The 18,776-nt window shown below is 41.5% G+C and overlaps 1 protein-coding gene across 3 annotated transcripts in view; it reads left to right on the forward strand.

Annotated features, from left to right (window-relative positions):
* Positions 1-1,428: 1,428 nt before the first annotated feature.
* Positions 1,429-18,776, forward strand: part of EFHC1 (EF-hand domain containing 1) — a 38,329-nt gene continuing 20,981 nt past the window's right edge. The window contains exons 1-5 of one of the 3 annotated variants that reach the window (XM_055407263.2): positions 1,429-1,618; positions 3,948-4,169; positions 8,703-8,990; positions 13,077-13,226; positions 14,352-14,544. In XM_055407263.2, the coding sequence (XP_055263238.2) occupies positions 1,556-1,618; positions 3,948-4,169; positions 8,703-8,990; positions 13,077-13,226; positions 14,352-14,544 (916 nt within the window). In that variant the 5' untranslated portion in view covers positions 1,429-1,555. Of the gene's footprint in view, positions 1,619-3,947; positions 4,170-6,922; positions 7,078-8,702; positions 8,991-13,076; positions 13,227-14,351; positions 14,545-18,776 lie in introns of those variants that run through there. The other 2 variants (XM_088831293.1, XM_055407264.2) reach the window with 2 other exon arrangements.

Below are 18,776 nucleotides of genomic sequence, written 5' to 3' on the forward strand. Positions count from 1 at the left end.
GCATTGGTTCAAAAAATGTATTAAACACCTACATTAGGGCACTACACCAATAAAATAATAAAAAAAAGCTGGAAAGGTGAAAAAAGGAGTGGGGGACAAAAATGGGAAATAGAAGAAGTTAGGGGAGAGCAAGTGTTATCAGAAAAGAAACTCTTTGGGTAAGGTGTAGAGACAGCCACCAATAACTGCTTCACGTGCCACTAGTGGACTGATGTCCTGGGCCCCCTGAGGTTTATGCCTGTTAGTGAAACCCATCAGGGGGATTTACTCTGACAAGCTGCAGTAAAACTAAAGCCTTTGTCTGTATTGGCAGTAAACCACCCATGACATGGATGCCTTTGGCGTGAAGCTTGCTACTCTATAGCACTCCGTTAAACTGGCTCATTCTCAGAAACAGCTGTTATAAAATCAGATGCCTGGGCCCCATTTCAAACCCAGTGAATCCAATTGTCCAGGCATCTGGGTTTTGTTTTTCTTTTTAAGCTCCTCAGCGTTGCTGATAGCTTGTTTTTTCTTTCTTGAAGATGTTTCAAGAACAGGATTACATTTTTAAAGGGACAATAATTTAAGTTTTGTAAAAAGACTACCTACGGTTTTGACAATTTATCACCGCACTAATAAATTTTTCTTGGAAGATGTATTTCCCCTCGTGGGTCTGATCTTTTTCTTGCAACTGTAGGTAGTGATACTAGAGACTCGACAGGAGCGCCTTGTAGCTCTCCAGTCAACAAATACTGAGTGGCCTGCGGTGACTATGTAAGACCCCCCAAGGCCTGTGAAGGAGGGTGCAGAAGTAGAACGTGCTGCGCTTAGTCGCTCAGCCGTGTCCGATTCTCGGCGTTCCCATGGACTGTACGTAGCCCGCCAGGCTCCTCTGTCCACGGGATTCTCCAGGCAAGAATACTGGAGTGGGTTGCCATTTCCTTCAGAAAGGTAAAGTAGGAAAAAACTTGAATGCGGTAGTTGGAGGATTAGGCACCAGTCAGCTGCTTTTGTTTATTGAACGTCCTTGAACAACAGAATTACAATCATGAATAATTCTCAGTCCCTGGCCCCAGGGAAGCACGGGTTAGGGAGAGGTGACACCTTCAACCGGAACCAACCAGTGACACTTCCGTGTGAACTGGGACAAGAGCCTTTTTCCCACAGGTGGGAGAAGAGCGAGCGGGCGGGGCGAGGCGAGGAGAGGATTGGGGTGGAGCGAAGGAAGGACCCTTCTCCCGTAACTGATCTAAGGGCCCGCCCCGAACCCGGACCCTCGAGCGGAGAACCATCATGTCATCCCACAACCACCTCGTCCCGCCCCGCGTTCTCACGTGACTGCGCGGGGCGGGGCCAGCTCCCCTCGGCCACACTCCCGCGAGAACGTCTAGTCCACGGGCTGCGCACGCGCGGGCCGGGCACGCCTGCGTCTCAGGCCCCGCCTCTCTTCCGCGAGCGCTCGGCGTGTTTGGCGTTACCATGGAGCTGCCGGGCGGCCCAGAACGCTGCTGTTTCCCCTGGCAACCCAGGAGGACCAAACCCGACCCGGGTGGCTACGGCGAGAGCGGCCGCAATGGTGTCTAATCCAGTGCACGGCCTGCCCTTTCTCCCAGGCACGTCCTTTAAGGACTTAACGGTGAGGACTTCTCCGGCCAAACCCCTGTCCCCACCTCCTGGCAGCCTCGGAGAGCTCGCAGCAGGTTGCGTCTCTGCTCGTCTCTGCACGCGAGTTTGTCCTTTTCCCTTCAAACCCTCTCTCTGCCCCCAACTCTGTTCTCCCCCCTCCCACCACCACCACACCCAACCTCACCCACTTTCTCGAGTTTGCTCTCAGCCCATCCCTCTCTGGCTTTTCCACTCCATCCTGGCAATCTGTTGGCCTCCCAGCGTTCTTCCTTGCTGCTCTGCTCTTGCTGGTTTTCCCTACCTGCTTCCCTGCTCCCTCGGCCTTCTCCCTAGTTCATTCTCCCTTCTGCATACCCCTCTCTGCCCAGTTTCATCCTTAAACTGTTCTTCCCTCAACCTGGTCCCCTTCCCCGACTCAACCTCTGTACGCCTTCGTCCTTATTTCCACAGCCCCATCCCACCCACTCTCCCCAAGCCCGTCATTGCCGCCCGCATTTTCCTCTTCTGAATCCTAAACCCAGTAATCGCTCCCACTCCCAACTCCATTTCCACCTTTTGGGTTCTTTCTGTCAAGTCCTTTCCCGCGGTCTCATTTATGCTTCTACCAAGCCCCATCTCCTTTTCTGTCCAGCACGTCGACTTTTTCTGCAGTCTTGTTTAATCTTTTTTCTCAAATGCTCTTGCTCGGAAAGTTAAATTTTCAACACTTGGCCGTCTTCCTCCCAAACCATCCTCATGTGCTTTATGGGAGCTAATTGCACTTTAGTACTGTCTGCCACAATTGATATGTTCTTGTTTTTTCTTCCCTAGCCCTTTTCTTTTCACTTTTAACATTTTTATAAAAGATTCCTGTTTGGACTTTGTTTCACTCCTCCCCTACCTCAAGTGTTTTTAGTTGTATCTTCTAGACAAAACTGAAGAGGAAAAAAAAATAGGCTTGTGTTATTTTTTTCTCCGACACAGTTTAGCCCTTGACAAAATTATTATTTTAATACTGAAATTTCAGGGTTGCTGAAATATGTGTTGAAAGGTCAGCATTAAGATTCAATAGGCTGATTTTCAAAGATGAAACAATAATCATTTATGTAGTGTAAGAATTTAAACAATAAGTTCCTCTCTTGGTCATGAAGTTAAGGTAAAAAAGACTGGAGACTGCTTACTTGGCTCTTCCTTTCCTATTGAGGGGAATTTGTCTCCTGGCACTGAACAGTGCTGGTTTGGAGAATGGGATGATGCAGACAAAATGAGGTAATCTTCCTTCTCTTCCTGTATGAATATCCTTGGTTTTTTATCCCACTGTTTTGGCGAAACCTACTACATGGACCTCTTCCAGAGCTCTTGTTTGTGGATAGCTGTTTGACCGTTGATATTTGTGGAAAGGTGGGGAGCCTGGGTCCCCGTGCCACTGTTTTGATATCCTTCCTTCAAAAATATTTCCTTTTCACTTTTTTCTTTTTTTATATAATCTTTTGTTTTTTCCAGTTATCAAAAAAAAATGTATTGATTGTAAAAAAGACCAAGAACATAATTCAGAAATGTATAGAACAGAGAACATTCTCCAAAGCAGTCTTTTTGTGCACGTGTTTGCATGCTTGTAGTTGTAGTATGTGTATAATTTTATAAGCTGCTTTCTGAGCTCATTAAATCATAGACATTTTCCCCAGATTGCTACATGGTCTTCAAAAACCAGTATTTTAATAGCTGCATAGTAGCCTATTAAGCCAGCTTTCCATCATTTGCTCCTGTTTGTCTTTTAGATTGTTTCTCATGTTTTGCTGTATTATAATTAACATTGTAATTGTCAGCCTTAGGCATATTGTTCTTTCCCATGATTTTGGATTATATCCTTAAAGGATGGAGGGTGGAATTATTGAGTTTGACTTTAAATCCATAATATCCATTTGCTTTCCAAAGAGTTACAATGAATATATTAGTGTCCCTGTAGCAAGAGGGCCTTTCATTTCAGGTAAGAATTCACTTCACAGATTTGGATTGTTTTGGTTCCATGACTTATGACCACCAGATAAGATAGTACAAAATTAGGAGTCTACATAAAGATATTTTAGTTTTTTTGTGGCAGGTGAGCTGATAATTAAAATTCGAGCTTCAGTAAAAGGGCTTTAAGTTTTATTTTAAGCTCAGACTGCTGCCTGCCTCCTTGTTCCTGGCCACGTGTTTTAGCTTAAAATACAAGAACCTTCTCATGTAGGTAAAATTTTTGATACAGGGCAGGGTTTGTGGATGTTTATAAGTAAAGGTTGAATCTGATACCTTTGGAAGTTAGCTCTTCTACCTAACAAATATTTATTATATCATGACACACGTATTTTTTTCTTCAGAAAACAGCATTTCATAGAAGCCAGACGCTGGGCTATAGGAATGGCTATGCAGTTGTTCGACGTCCAACAGTTGGGATTGGCGGGGACAGGCTCCAGGTCAACCAGCTGTCCCAGGCTGATTTGGACGAGCTGGCCAACAAGCTCCCAATCCTTACATATGGCCAGGCCAGGCAGGCCCCGCCTGCACAGTTTGTTCCTGCGCATGTGGCTTTCGATAAAAAGGTATCATCTGGGATCAAAAGGTACCCCTCAAATTCAGATTTCTGAGAGCCAGCTGTTTGCAGAAAAGTCAGTAGTAAACCACAGGCTTTCCAGATTCTCTGAGGAAAAAATTGTTCAAATGCCTCAACCCTTAGTCATAGACAGCTGGACTCAGGATTGAAAGACTCTTTCTTTACTCAGGAAGCTGATTACAGAAAATAATTCCCTGTAGATGTCACTGAAATATTTTCTAAATACTGTTTTAAAACATTGGATGGGGTGGTTCTGAATTCTTGAGTTCATATTGCTGTGTTTACCTGTTTGATGTGTTTTCCACATTTTAAAAGTCCGGTATTCTGCAATAATGACAAATTCTTAATCTCTGTGAAATGCAAAATATCATGAAAATGACTTCATCTATTGTCGGGTTTTGTCTAGGCTGTTTCTGTAAATTTTTGTTTTTCAGGGAACATTTCAGATTTGTCATAACTTAACCAAAGGGTAGTAGTATAACATTTTTGTTTTATTTATTCTTATGCTTTTGTAATGTGAGTTTTATTTCCATCTGTTAACATTTCCATATCATTCTTGATTTTCCTTGTCAATGAGCTTTCTCTTTTCACTAAGGTGAGGTTGTCCTAACCCTGGCCATGCAGCAGAATTACTGACGGGACTTTTAAGAAACTTGGGTGTCACCCCAACCCTTAATTGATTCTCATTTCCCAGTGATGTCTATATATAACTGAATGTGACAACTACGAATCATTAGTTAACTGTTTTCATTTATTCCTGGCCTATATTACTTGTCTTTTTTCTTGGTCTTACAGAGTACTTATTGAAGCTAGAGGCAGAAAGGTACAAAATAATCTTGTGGAAATTTGCCATTTGCACTGGTAATCACATATTAGAAGAAAGTATTTTTTACTGTATCAGCCATAATCTTTATCATCTCCCCTTCCCCATCTCAGCTAACTCATTTGATACAAACACGTTAACATGTCCTTTCATAGGCTGAACCTAAACATCCATTATCAGTGATATATGATCTTGTATGTCTTAACTTGTTCTTGTGTCTCCTGTTTATTTACAGCTGTGATAGGTACTGCAAAGCCAGTAGGAAAGGGAGAGGGCTGAAAATACACGAGAGGAGTGAGACAGGCATTTTTAACAGTTTGTACTGTGTTAAGTTGCTTCATCTGTGTCCGACTTTTTGTGACCCTGTGGACTGGGGCCCACCAGGCTCCTCTGTCCTTGGGATTCTCCAGTCAAAAATACTGGAGTAGCCTGTCATGCCCTCCTCCAGGGGATCTTCCTGACCTAGGGATAAAACCCCGCATCTCTTACGTCTCTGGCATTTGCAGGCAGGTTTTAACAGTTTATCAAGATATAAATGGTTATGTTCAATTTTTACTGAAAACAATAGCAAGTAACTGTTGTAAACTAGAAAGTGAAAAAGTGTTAATGAAATTCAAAGAGAGAAAATTGTGCCTAATAGGAAATAAGCTTCTTATTTTTTTGTTTCTCTATGTAATTTTATGCTAATTGTCATTACTTAATTTATACTTTTTAAATACTGCAATTCATTTCTTTAAAGATATTGTTGTGAAAAGAATATTTACATTTTTTCTATTCATTTTACTTGGATCATCATAATTTATTGATAAATAATTCTTACCATAGATTATGAAGTAGTTACATGCATGGTTTTGAACCTAAGATTTTTTTATTTTTATTTTTTGCAGTAAAGAAATCACAGGTTCTGTGAATTAAATCAGAGTTTAAATTTCTGAATACCCAGAAATCCACTTCATAGCCACGATATGTGCCCATATTTTGGACATTCTTCGTGCTGTTCCTCATGATTAGAATATAACTGAATATAACGGTCTCTTATGTAGATGATAAAGACCAGGACATCTCCAGGGAGTGCCTGCGTCTTCCCCTTTGCTCCTGTACCATTCTCATCATTCCCCAGGCTGACTTCCCACTCTGTTTGTGGTTTTCTTCTTCTTTCATCTTTTTCATCCTTCCTCCTACTGCCATTTCACTCAGGGGACTGCTTCTCTACCTAGGGTCATACCATCCTGTCTTAAAAAAAAACAAAACAAAAAACCTACCTTCTTTCTGCTTGGTTTATGCCTCAAAGCACAGCTCTGAGAACATCACTTCTTTCGGAAAATGTAACCACTACCCAGCTACTCTAGCCTACAGTGGTCACAATTCACAATTGTAAATGCACAAAGATAGATTAGGATTCATTTGTACTGATCATATGACATAATTCTATAAGGTTTGCTTTTAAATAACTCATTAACGTGTTTAAAAATAGAATGCATAAAATCCTGATTATTTGAACCTTGAAAATGTGGTGTGTGTGTGTATGTATCCTTTTCCTGCCTCCCATTCTGAGGCCAACTTTCTGTTGCCAAAGGTATCTGCATCCCCTCCACCTTAGAAAACAGATGGCTTCGGAAGCTGGGTACGCTCCAGGGTTCAGTGTTTGTTCTCCTTTGTCTTTGCTCACTCCTTGACCCCAGATTCTTACCTTGAAATGTCCTTTACGTGATGAACTGTGTCCTGAATTCTAGATGAGTTACCCATTTGGCATCTCCTCTTGAATGTTTAATGAATATCTCAAAAGTAAACATGTTCAAAACCAAACCCCTAAATTTGTTTCCTCATCCCCAAAATATGCTCCACCACAGTCTCCCCCACATCAATTTGATTGTCGTTCCATTTTTTTCAGTTGCTCAGGTCAAAATGCTTGAGTCATTTTGATTTTTGTCTCGTGCTGACTTCTTTCCCCGAGCCCAGCTCTACATGTCAAGTCGCCTCCTTCAGTATTAACTCTGCTGTCACTTAAATTCAGTAAGCCTAAATTCGAGCCCCCCATCTGCACTACCAGAGTCATCTTCTCAGATAAATCTGTGTAAGTCTGTGGTTCAGATACTGACTATTATGTACATGAATTACTGATCATGGCTTCACTTCATTCTTTGCAGTTGCTGTAAAATATTACTTTAAAAGGATCTTCATATTTGGCTTTTACTGTATGATTTTTCTGCTTTAAACTTTCTGCAACATGGATCCATCTTTTTATTATGAGTTTTAAGGCCCTGACCATTATATTCATATTTCTGCTATGCAGTTGCCCATTATTTTTTGGCTTTTATCTTATTCTTCCACAGTAAACATTATACATTATTTCATCTTCTCCTCCATTGAGCCATAATTGTGTCTTTGCTAAAGAGTCTCCTTGGTTTGTTCCCCTTGTTTTAATAGAGTTGGGTTTGGGTTAACACTCTTACTTCCCTGAAACATCATTCTAATATGTTCTTGCCTTGAAAAGAAATGTTAGAATAATAGAAACTTAAAAATCCCATTTTGTGCCATTTTGACTTTACACTGATGCTGCTGCTTCCAGAAGACCTGGGATTTGCTCCATCTGGGATGGTTGTTTCTGAGCACAAAACGGGTATTTACAAGCCACCCAAAGATGTTGTGGTGGATGGTCGACTTGAGATTCATTCCTATAAAGTCTCTAAGAATGAATATGTCATTAATATATGTTTACAAGGCACCCCACTTCTAAAGAAATGGACTTGAGGTTTCATTTTCATTTTGAAGCCAAAAGTCGTCGTCTTGTCCAAATTTCTTATCCTTTTCACAAATTCGAAATGGAATTTTTGAAGTTGAAATAAGGCTAGTAGAGTTAAGTCTTTAAGGAACACATTAGTAAACCATCTACCCCTATTTTGAGTATTTAATTCAGAGGTCAGCAAGCTTTTTCTGTAAAGGGCCAAATAATAAATATTTGGGGCTTTGCAACTGCCTTAGTCTGCTTGAGCTGCCATAATAAAATACAGACAGACAGGTGGCTTAAACAGTAGAAATTAATTTTCCCACAGTTCTGGAGGCTTCAAGTCCAAGATTGCTGTTGATTTGGTTTCTGGTGAAGGCTTTCGTCCTGCCTCTCAGACAGCTGCCTTCTTGCTGTGTCCTCACACGGCCTTCCCTCAGGGCGCGTGTGCTGAGAGCGAGGGAGAGAGCTCTCTTCCTCTTCTCAGAAGGCCACCAGTTCTGTTGGATTGGAGCTCCACCCTCAGGACTCACGTAATCTTACTTAGCTTCTTAACACCTTATCTCCAAATACAGTCATGTTGAAGGTTAAGTTTCCAACACTGCATATTGTGGAGGTGGGGATGTAATTCAGTCCGTAGCAGCAGTCCAACTACTCAACTCTGCCCTTATCATGGGAAAGCAGCCATTAGCACTTATATGTGGTATAGTTCCCATGTGTTTTGAAATTTTGTTCTCCTTTTGATTTTTTGACCATTTAAATGTATTAAAAACTGTTCTTAGTTGCAGGTTCTATAGAAACAGACAGCAGGGGTAGATTTGTCCCATGATCGTAGTCTGGCAGCCTTGGAATTACAAGGTGGGAATGATGAGTAGTATTTGAGCCTCCCTGAGTGATTCTCGGCGTGAAAAGAGACTTGTTATTTTTTTGATGAGACACTAACATACCATTTCTCCCACCCTTCTGTATTACAGGTGCTTAAATTTGATGCCTATTTCCAAGAAGATGTTCCTATGTCAACTGAGGAACATTACAGGATCCGCCAAGTGCACATTTACTACTATCTGGAAGATGATAGCATGTCTGTCGTAGAGCCTGTCGTGGAAAACTCTGGGATCCCTCAAGGGAAGTTAATCAAACGCCATCGCCTCTCCAAGAATGACCGAGGAGACCATTACCATTGGAAAGACCTAAACCGAGGGATAAACATCACAATTTATGGCAAAACTTTCCGCATTGTTGACTGTGACAAGTTCACACAGGTATAGTATGTGTTTTTTGGAAGCTTTGGTGTCTGAGGCATTGTTCTAATCTATGAGAGAATACATGTCACTTGTTAGGGTAAGAGGAGGGCATTGATCCTCAGTCCTGAGTGGATTAATATGTAGGTTAACTTGGCATTTGTGTATGTCATGTGTGGCATCATGGGCTTCCCAGGTGGCACTAGTGGTAAAGAGCCTGCCTGCCAATTCAGGAGATGTAAGAGTTGCAGGTTTGATCCCTGGGCTGGAAAGGTGCCCTGGAGGAGGGCATAGCAGCCCACTCCAGAGTTCTTGCTTGGAGAATCCCGTAGACAGAGGAACCTGGCGGGCTACAGTCTGTAGAGTCGCACAGAGTCAGACACGATTAAAGCGACTTAGCACACATGCACACCTGTGCCATCACTGCTTGGTGACATCATTTGTTTCATGACGATATTGGTACATATCCTAAATGGATCTTTGAGTAATAAACTCCCATTGTGGCTGAATCATTTGGTTAGAAGTCAGTTCACATGCCAGTTCGGATAGAGAGTAGTGGAGCTGGGACTCTTGAAGGGGTAGAAATATGAAAGAGACCTTGGGCAGTTTAGCTTAAGTCTAGATTTACAAAAATAGCACTATCTCTACTAGCAGATAAGAGACACAAGTTTTTTGTGCGATTTGTAATTTTTTGGAACTCATATTTGCTGTATACTAGGGAAATGTGCTATCTAAAAGATTCCTGGAATAAAACCATTTTTAAAGAAAAACACATGTTGAGAAAAATCCTCATTTCTCTATTTCATATGTAATGGATTTGGGACAGCTTTAATTGTAGAGAGAGGGAAAAAAGAGCGAAAGAGAGCACTTTCTTTAGCACAAAGTATAGGTATTAGTAAATAATTGCAAATTTGCTTTAGCAAAGATACAGTTCCTAAATTTTTTATGCCTTTAATCCCATGTGACATAATGCCAAATGTGATTAAGTTTTTCCGTGCACCGAACTGTGAGTTCACTCACTTATTATTTTTTTTAATTAGTAATATATTTAGTGAATACTTAGTGCCTGCTGAATGCCAGGCACTGTTCTAGGTGCCAGGTTACTATAAAGATTTGCCCTTATGGAAGTTATTACATTCTGGTTGGAGGAGACAAATAATCAGCAAACAAATGTTTGTCAGATGCTGCAAAGAGTTACGGAAGAAACTAAAGAGGGGGAAGGGGTTGGAGTTGAAGCGGGTGTGGTATGTGAATACTGGCCAGGGAAGGCCTCGCTGATGAGATGTCTCAGGGGCAGGACCTCAGGGCAGTGAGGGAGGGAGCCATGGCATCCGTGCTGCCCCCAGAGCAGCCAAGACAACCATAGAGAAGGTGGAGGTACCAGACCATCTTTGAGAGACCATCCCCCTCAGATGGGTCTTGATATCTCTTTTTAGGTTTTTGAAGTCCTTTTTATCATAGGCAGTTCCAGGATTGTGCCACCGATGAAAAATTATGAAGTGTTGTATGAATTTGAGGTATCACAATTGTTTTTACGGTCACATCTTTATACTTTGAACATTTGCAAGTTGATCCCTGAACTATTGATCTAAGCCAGTTACAGTCACGTTTCATTATTAATGGTAGTTATGTGCAGTACAGTCTTCACAGACACTGAATTAACAAATACTGAACCATTGCTCCTAAGAGAAATGCAGAGTTGGGTTCCTCCAAGCCTGTAGTCAATACATGGTCTTGTTCTGTGTGTTGTTTCTGTTTACAGATTACTGTTGATTCATTAACATTGAGGTCATGGCCAACAGCGCTGTAAGTCATGCCTGAATGAAACTTAGCTGACACTTGTAATTTTTCCTTAAGGTACATCACAGCTGCCTTTTACTTTTCGTGCTAAAATGTAGGTAACATGAAAGTCAGCACTTTAACCATTTCTAGATGTACTGAGTACTTATCAACCCTCTTGTACTGGGAATATGAGACAGCACCGTAGCGCTAAGGTCGGGGGCCACTTCAAACTGCAGAATTGCCTGCAGAAAGCAAATAAGTGAGAAAAAGCGGCTGGCTCCAAACAGACTGAAGAGGACGTTCGAGGAAAAGGACTGAAACATGGCAGAACTTCCCAGTGTTCGACCTCAGCTGAGAGTGTGCATCGGAAAACTCAGAATTTCCACTGCTCCGTGCTCAGCTGAAAAGGACCACAAAAGCTTCACAAGAGCTGATTAAGTTGATAAAGTTTAGCAGGTAGACAAATTTGCAAATACAGAAATTTGTGGAAAATGAAGATCTAATGACTGATAGACAAGAGCTGAGTGTTTCAGGCATTGATGATTAGATTATGTTTTCAATAACTGATCTGTTAGAAGTTGGCTCCTATAATAGTTTAAAGTTTGTCCACATTTTACCTAATTTGATGGTTTTCGCCATGGCTGGACCTATGAGTGAATAAGAAAGGAAACTGTCTTTACAGTGTGATTTGGACAAGGCACCATCTCTATTCACACCATCTCTATTCACCCACTTCATCATCACCATCCATTCTCAACCCTCCTCAGGGCTCTGCATAAATGGTCCCATAGACAGAGTGAGCTGAATGTGAGATTCTGGGCCCTAGGAATAGCAAGGAAGCAGCAGCCTTCCCAGACCTAACGGGGTCATCCAGGGTCCACATGTTGTCTGGTGACCAAGAGCCCCTTCCTGGAGCGTGGTGCAGAGTAGGAGACTAGACTCTGAACACCTGTGTTGGCGGGCTGCACCTGGGCTTGGCGCATCTGTGCAGAGCCATGGGGAGTCTTGCTCTTAGTCTGTCTGGGGGAATTCCCTCCCCCACTTCTCTCTTCTGCTCTCAAAGACACTCCCTTCTCTCTGCTCCTCTGGGGACAGTTTAGAATAACCACTTCAAAGAGCTTAGGCTTTTTTCTAAGAGACAGGAAGAATAGTCAACTTCAGGAAGCTTCTACATTCCTGCCAAAACTTTAAATACTAAGATTACAAGCTAGTTAGCAGAAGTGATACTAGAGCCCATATATTCTGGCCCTGAATTCTATACATTTTGTATGGAATTGTACAAAAGCAAACCACACAATTCTCCAAAGAAACCCACATTAATTTCCAGTTCCAGAATGTAAATAGATCCCAGGAAATTGTTTTTTTTTTGTGCTCAACAAAAAAGTTAGTTTGTTGTGCTTTTAAGCATTGAGTTGTATTAAATATATAGTGACTTAAAATAATATATATTTGCTCATAATCAACAAATAAATTCAAGATCACATCAACTTCAGATGGCTTTTACTTTTTCTAGTGAGATTTGAGCCCTTGATTCGTCTTTCCTGTTTGATGGAAATATTTTTTGGTCTGAAATAACCGGTGGGTTTGCTTTCTTTTCCTTTTTTTTTTTTTTTTGTGAGAAGTACTTAATCATATATTTGTTTTAATTGAGATGGAAAGCTGGGGATTTGATTTCAGCTTAACTTTTCCCTTGTGCAGCTTGCCACCATGTGCTCTATGACGTGCTGAGTCCCGTCCGACTCTTTGGGACCCATGGACTGTAGCCCACCAGGCTTCTCTTTCTGTGGAACCTTCCATGCAAGAATACTGGAGTGGGTTTCCATTTCCTACTCCAGGGGATCTTCCTAACACAGAAATTGAACCTACGTCTCTTGGGTCTTCTTTATTGGCAGGCGGATTCTTTACCACTGTGCCACCTGGGAACCCCAGCTTGCCCCCATACCTGACATGAATTACATACTGTTCAGACTATGATGAGGTTCCCAATGTATAAGCATTATATAAGTCTGTATAAGCAATCCTAGTTTTTCCTCTGTTCCTGGGCGCCTAAATCTAATTGATCTGAATTCATATTTGGAGCCAGTTACCTTGCCACCACAACTTCCATTTTTACTTAAGGTAATTATTAGTTATTGTCTGCATTACAGAATTGGGTCAGTTGGAGGCTTGGTACTGCTAAGACATGCTCAAGCTTTAAACTAATGGTTAATGAGAACAGTGGCTTAGAAATTCTTATTATGTTAGTGTTTATTTTTACAGCATCACTTAGCACTTACTTTGAGAAGCTTCAAGAAGGATAATCATTATTAATTTTGAATTACGTAGGTATTTTTGGAAAGTCAAGGAATTGAGCTGAATCCCCCAGAGAAGATGGCGCTCGATCCTTACACTGAACTCCGAAAACAGCCTCTCCGTAAATATGTGACCCCAACGGACTTTGATCAACTCAAGCAGTTTCTCACCTTTGACAAACAGGTAGGTAGGTTTGTTTCCCAAAGTGGTACTGCTTATTAGCAAGCTGTCTTGGTAGGTGTGTATTTTGAAACATTACATCTGTATTTTAACTGGTCAGGTACAGTGCTATCTTTCTGGGGTTACAGGTACAGGAATCCCTAAGTTTCATATCAGAGATTCAAAGAAGATTGTGAAGTTAAGTCTTGTGAGTTCCACCAAACTTCTCTCTTAAAGTAATTCCTGAGCACCATCTGCTCCCTAACTTTACATTTCCAGCTGCCCACTTCTTTTCCCAAATATGAATTAATCTCCAAGAATCCTTTGGGAAACCTTGAGTGAATTATTGGGATGTTTCAAAGCTGTTGCATATATGTAGGTTTCTAATGTTAAAATAGTCATTTCAAAGCATTCCCATTGCAGATGCTTCCTTGTTAAATGTTATTATACATTGATGTTTGAGTACAGAATGTTCTGGGTATTTTCCAGCTCTGTTCCAGCCTGTCTTTCCCCCTTGTGAGCTGGTGTTGAGAGCAGATTCGAGTCTTCTTTTCTCTGTACTAAAGGGAAGGAGAAAACAGTGAGGTCACCCTCAGTGCTTCTCTGCTGCTGTTTCTCTCAGAAATGTAATTCAGTTTAGTACAGAAAATTTTACCTAGCACTACCAAATTCTTTTAAGAACATTCTTTAAACCAGTCATGTGACTGTTACTCTTTTGTAAAGATTCTGTTTTTGAGGTTGAAAGAACTAAAATACTGATTAATAAATGAAAATTCTTTCCATACTAATTATAGACAAACCATTCACGTGTATCTTTATTAATACATATAAACCACTGAATGAAGGGTCCACTGCTCTTTTAATTCAGCTTCTCTTTCACTGACTAATATTTTGTATCAAAATGAATCCTTTCTCAGCACAAGCTTATAAGTCTATTACTTAATACTTTCCAGCTGTTGACATCTGGTTTATAATTTCAGATGTTTTTGTATCTTTGGTGAATACTTTTTTTTTAAATAACCATCTGAGATTACTTCATAGTCTTTCTAGCTAATCTTTTCATCATTGATACATAAATGCCAAAGTAGCTAAGTTAAACTCTCCCCTTGTGGAATTTTTCTTTAAGTCACTGCTTTGGGTTCTTCAAAGGTTCTTCGATTCTATGCCATCTGGGATGACACAGACAGCATGTTCGGTGAATGTCGGACCTACATCATCCATTACTATCTTATGGATGATACAGTGGAAATTCGAGAGGTCCACGAACGGAATGATGGGCGAGATCCCTTCCCCCTCCTGATGAACCGCCAGCGCGTGCCCAAGGTTTTGGTAGAGAATGCAAGTATGTGTTATTCAATTTACCCTTTTCTAATTGGGACCTTTCCTGGATCTCAGAGGAGTTACTCAATCATGTGATCATTCCCTTCACACTTGGGAGGTGCCTGCTGTGTTCTGTAGGCTTTCCCGTAACTTCCCTCCGTTACTGGCCCCTCAGTCCAAGCTTGTCTCTGAAATGGTCCAGCAGAGATGATTGATATCCAGATCAAGGGACCAGAACCAAAACAGCAGTGGGAGATTTATTTAAGTGTGGAAGGGCAACGCTTCTGAGCCATTTCATGTCAGGTTTTTAGTGCTTTTCTGAAACAGTCTTGTTTTCATTCAGAGGTACAGCTTACCATTTCCTTATGTGTGCTTTGGACTTTGCTTCTCACCTCAACCACATCCTAATCAATCAGGAAGTTTCTGTGTGGAACAACTTCAGGTGGTAAAGACACATCTGTGGTTTGTAAAGGTGGATCCCCGTTTTATCGGCCCCCCTGGTCTGTCTTTGCTGGTATAAAATAACCTTGTGAATTGGAGTAAGAGTGCAAACAGAACGCAGCTGAGACATGCTGTCTGTCACTACTTCTCTGGAATAAGTGGACTTGTTTAGTTATTGACTTAAGAGTTTAAGAATTTTCTCTTGCAAGAGTGTCATCTTGGTCACATGTACTGACCAATGTTTGGATGGCTGATAGAACTCTGTAAATACTTTCATTGTTTTTTTCTTTTTTTAAACTCTGTTTTTTTGGAACTCAGAGATAAGAAATTCCAGGTATTGAGCAAGAGGTTTGTCTCAGAGGTTATAAACAAATCAGCAGTCTGAAGGCTAAATCCAGCCCACCCACATGTGTTGCTGGGTCTGAGGAGTGTGTTTTTAAAATGCAGAGTTGTTTGGGGCAAGGAGGTAGAGATTTCCTTCACTTGGAGAGTAAATAGTCAAAATGTGGTGAAGGTACACCATGATAAACATGTAGTTGTTAGAAACAACAAACAAAATGTACAAGAAAGCGAATGGGTGCATCTTAAATGCATACTGCTGTGAAGAAAAAAGGAAACGAGATGCATAGTGCCATACCATTTACATAAAGTAAAATACACACAAAACAGTGTAAACAGTACACACAAACCAAAAAGCAACACATTAGAATGGTTGCCTGTGAGGCAGAGGAGAATGAGATTGGGGAAAGGGGGATCAAAACTGTCATCGTTTTAAATTAAGAGTTAACTTGAAAACCCGCTTATTTTGAGAAGTGAGAGTAATTGCTTTAACAGCCTCCGTTCTCAAATAGCAATAACTGGATCGGTGCCCTTGTTCAGCTCCGTCAGCTGCTGCCTGCTCTGCTCTACTTAGCTCCCACAGAACCCTCCTAGAGTTCCATGACATTGGACTGCGTACTGATTTTGGCCTTCCAGGTGCTTAAGTGAGCCGAAATGCCTGCCATCTGGAGCTGACAAGCGTTAGAGTTATGATTGAGAGGAAGAATGGGAATGTATTCAGGGTGGCATGCAGAAGGGTCACTAAATCTCATGAACTCACTCTTAGGTTCCTTGTTTGTCTGCCTTATCAATGTGACCTGTGTTTAAACTTTTCAACATGTAACCGTCCACTCCTATAACTTCCCAGATTTTAACGAAATTTCCATCAGAGGTAGATGGAGAGGTAGCCAGGTGACCTATGTATGGTCCTTTGAAAAGATAGGAGACTTATCTTTTTGTGAAAGTTACAGTTAGTCTTGTGGTAGCAGGACAGTAAAAGCTAAGCTCCCATCAGCTAAATAATTTCTTTAACTGGAAAAAGAAATGGTGTTAAAAGCATCTGATTGACTCCCAGAGGCCTTTATCCAGTGGGTAGTTCTTATTGAATTCAGTTAAACAAGAGTTAAATATCTTCTCTGAGAACCATGTCATGTGCTAAGTGCCGTGGAGGATAAGATAAAATTGCTGCCAGACCTAGAATGCCTGTCCTTCAGTCACTTTCAGTGGCTGGGGAGACAAGTCATATCCACACTCAGAGTGCTTAAACAGTAACACAGATGCCCCAGGTGATCTGATTCCTGACTCGTGTGTCATGTAGACAGAGCTCAGAAGAACGGGTGTGAGCAAGAAACAGCGAAGAAGCCTACAGGGTTAGGTTAGTAAGACCTGACCCTTACTTGGAAAAATCTTATATACAGAAAGAAAATGATTCCAGAAGTAAAACTCTGAGATGTAAGAAGCAGTAAAGAAAGAAAATGGTAAAACGTAGGTGAATCTAAATAAACATTGACTATACAGGCTGAAGGAATAACGTTGAATTTAAAGTGAAAGTGAAAGTCGCTCAGTTGTGTCTGACTCTTTGCGACCCCATGGACTGTACAGTCCATGAGTTTTCCAGGCCAGAATAGTGGAGGTACTGTTCCCTCTTCCAGGAGATCTTCCCAACCCAGGGATTAAACCCAGGTCTCCTTCATTGCAGGCGGATTCTTTACCAGCTGAGCCACCAGGATTGAATTTCAGGGGGTTAAAAATATCAAGATAAAATTAAAGTGTGTTACAGTAATGATGCTGGACCAGTGATGGGATTAAGAAAGCAACTAATTTTGAAAAGTGGGTATTTTTGTGGATTATTTATTTTCATCGAAATAGAATTAACTTACAGTATTATGTTGGTTTCAGGTGATCTGATATTTTTATGCATCACAGGATGATCACCAGGATCCATCTAGTTACATCTGTCACTATACAGACTTATTACTGACTGTATCCCTATGCTGTACGTTACACCCCTGTGACTCATTTTACAGCTGAAGTTTGTCTCTTTTAATCTTGCTCAGTTTTACAGTCATCCTGTCACCCCGCTCTCCTCTGGCAACCACCAGTTAGTTCTCTCTATCTCTAAGTCTGTTCCTGTTTTGTTAAGTTTATTCTTTTATTTTACTTTTTGTTGTTGATGTTCAGTCACTGAGTCTTGTTCAGCTCTTTGCGACTCCATGGAATGCAGCACGCCAGGCTCCCCCGTCCTTCACTATCTCCTGGAGTTTGCTCAAACTCATGTCCATTGAGTCGGTGATACTGTCTAAACCTCTCATCCTCTGCCTCCCCTTCTCCTTTTACCTTCAGTCTTTCCTAGCATCAGGGTCTTTTCCAACGAGTTGACTCTTTGCATCAGGTGGCCAAAGTATTGGAGCTTCAGCTTCAGCATCAGTCCTTCCAGGAAGTATTCAGGGGTGATTTACTTTAGGATTGACCGGTTTGATTCCTTGCGGTGCAAGGGACTCTCAAGAGTTTCCTCTGGCAACACAGTTTGAAAGCATCAATTCTTTGGTGCTTGGCCTTCTTTATGGTCCAACTCTCAATAGCTTTGCCTTTATGCATCTTTGCTCTCTAGGTTTGTCATAGCTTTCCCTCCAAGGAGCAAACATCTTTTAATTTTATGGCTGCAGTCACTGTCCACAGTGATTTTGGAGCCCAAGAAAATAAAATGTTCGTACTTCCCCATCTATTTGCTATGAAGTAATGGGACCAGATGCCATGATCTTAGTTTTTTGAGTGTTGAACTTTAAGCCAGATTTTTCATTCACCTCTTTTACCCTGAAGAGGCTCTTTAGTTCCTCCTCTTGACCATTAGAGTGATATTATCTGCATATCTGAGGTTGTTGATATTTCTTCTGGCAGTCTGATTCCAGCTTGTGATTCATCCAGTCCAGCATTTCACATGACGTACTCCAAAATCACTGCAGATGCTGATTGCAGCCATGAAATGAAAAGACGCTTACTCCTTGGAAGGAAGGTTATGTCCAACCTTGGTAGTATATTAAAAAGCAGAGACATTACTTTGCCAACAAAGGTCTGTCTAGTCAAGGCTATGGTTTTTCCCGTGGTCATGTATGGATGTGAGAGTTGGACTGTGAAGAAAGCTGATCGCTGAAGAATTGATGCTTTTGAACTGTGGTGTTGGAGAAGACTCTTGAGAGTCCCTTGGACCGCAAGGAGATCCAACCAGTCTATTCTAAAGGAGATCAATCCTGGGTGTTCATTGGAAGGACTGATGCTAAAGCTGAAACTGCAATACTTAGGCCACCTCATGCGATGAGTTGACTCACTGGAAAAGACTCTGATGCTGGGAAGGGTTGGGGGCGGGAGGAGAAGGGGACGACAGAGAATGAGATGGCTGGATGGCATCACCGACTCTGTGGACATGAGTTTGAGTGAACTCCGGGAGTTGTGATGGACAGGGAGGCCTGGCGTGCTGTGATCATGGGGTTGCAGAGA

This window comes from Moschus berezovskii, chromosome 23 (assembly GCF_049115385.1).
Source record: "Moschus berezovskii isolate FMDL1 chromosome 23, NW_MosBer_1.0, whole genome shotgun sequence".
Classification (NCBI taxonomy): Eukaryota; Metazoa; Chordata; class Mammalia; order Artiodactyla; family Moschidae; genus Moschus; species Moschus berezovskii.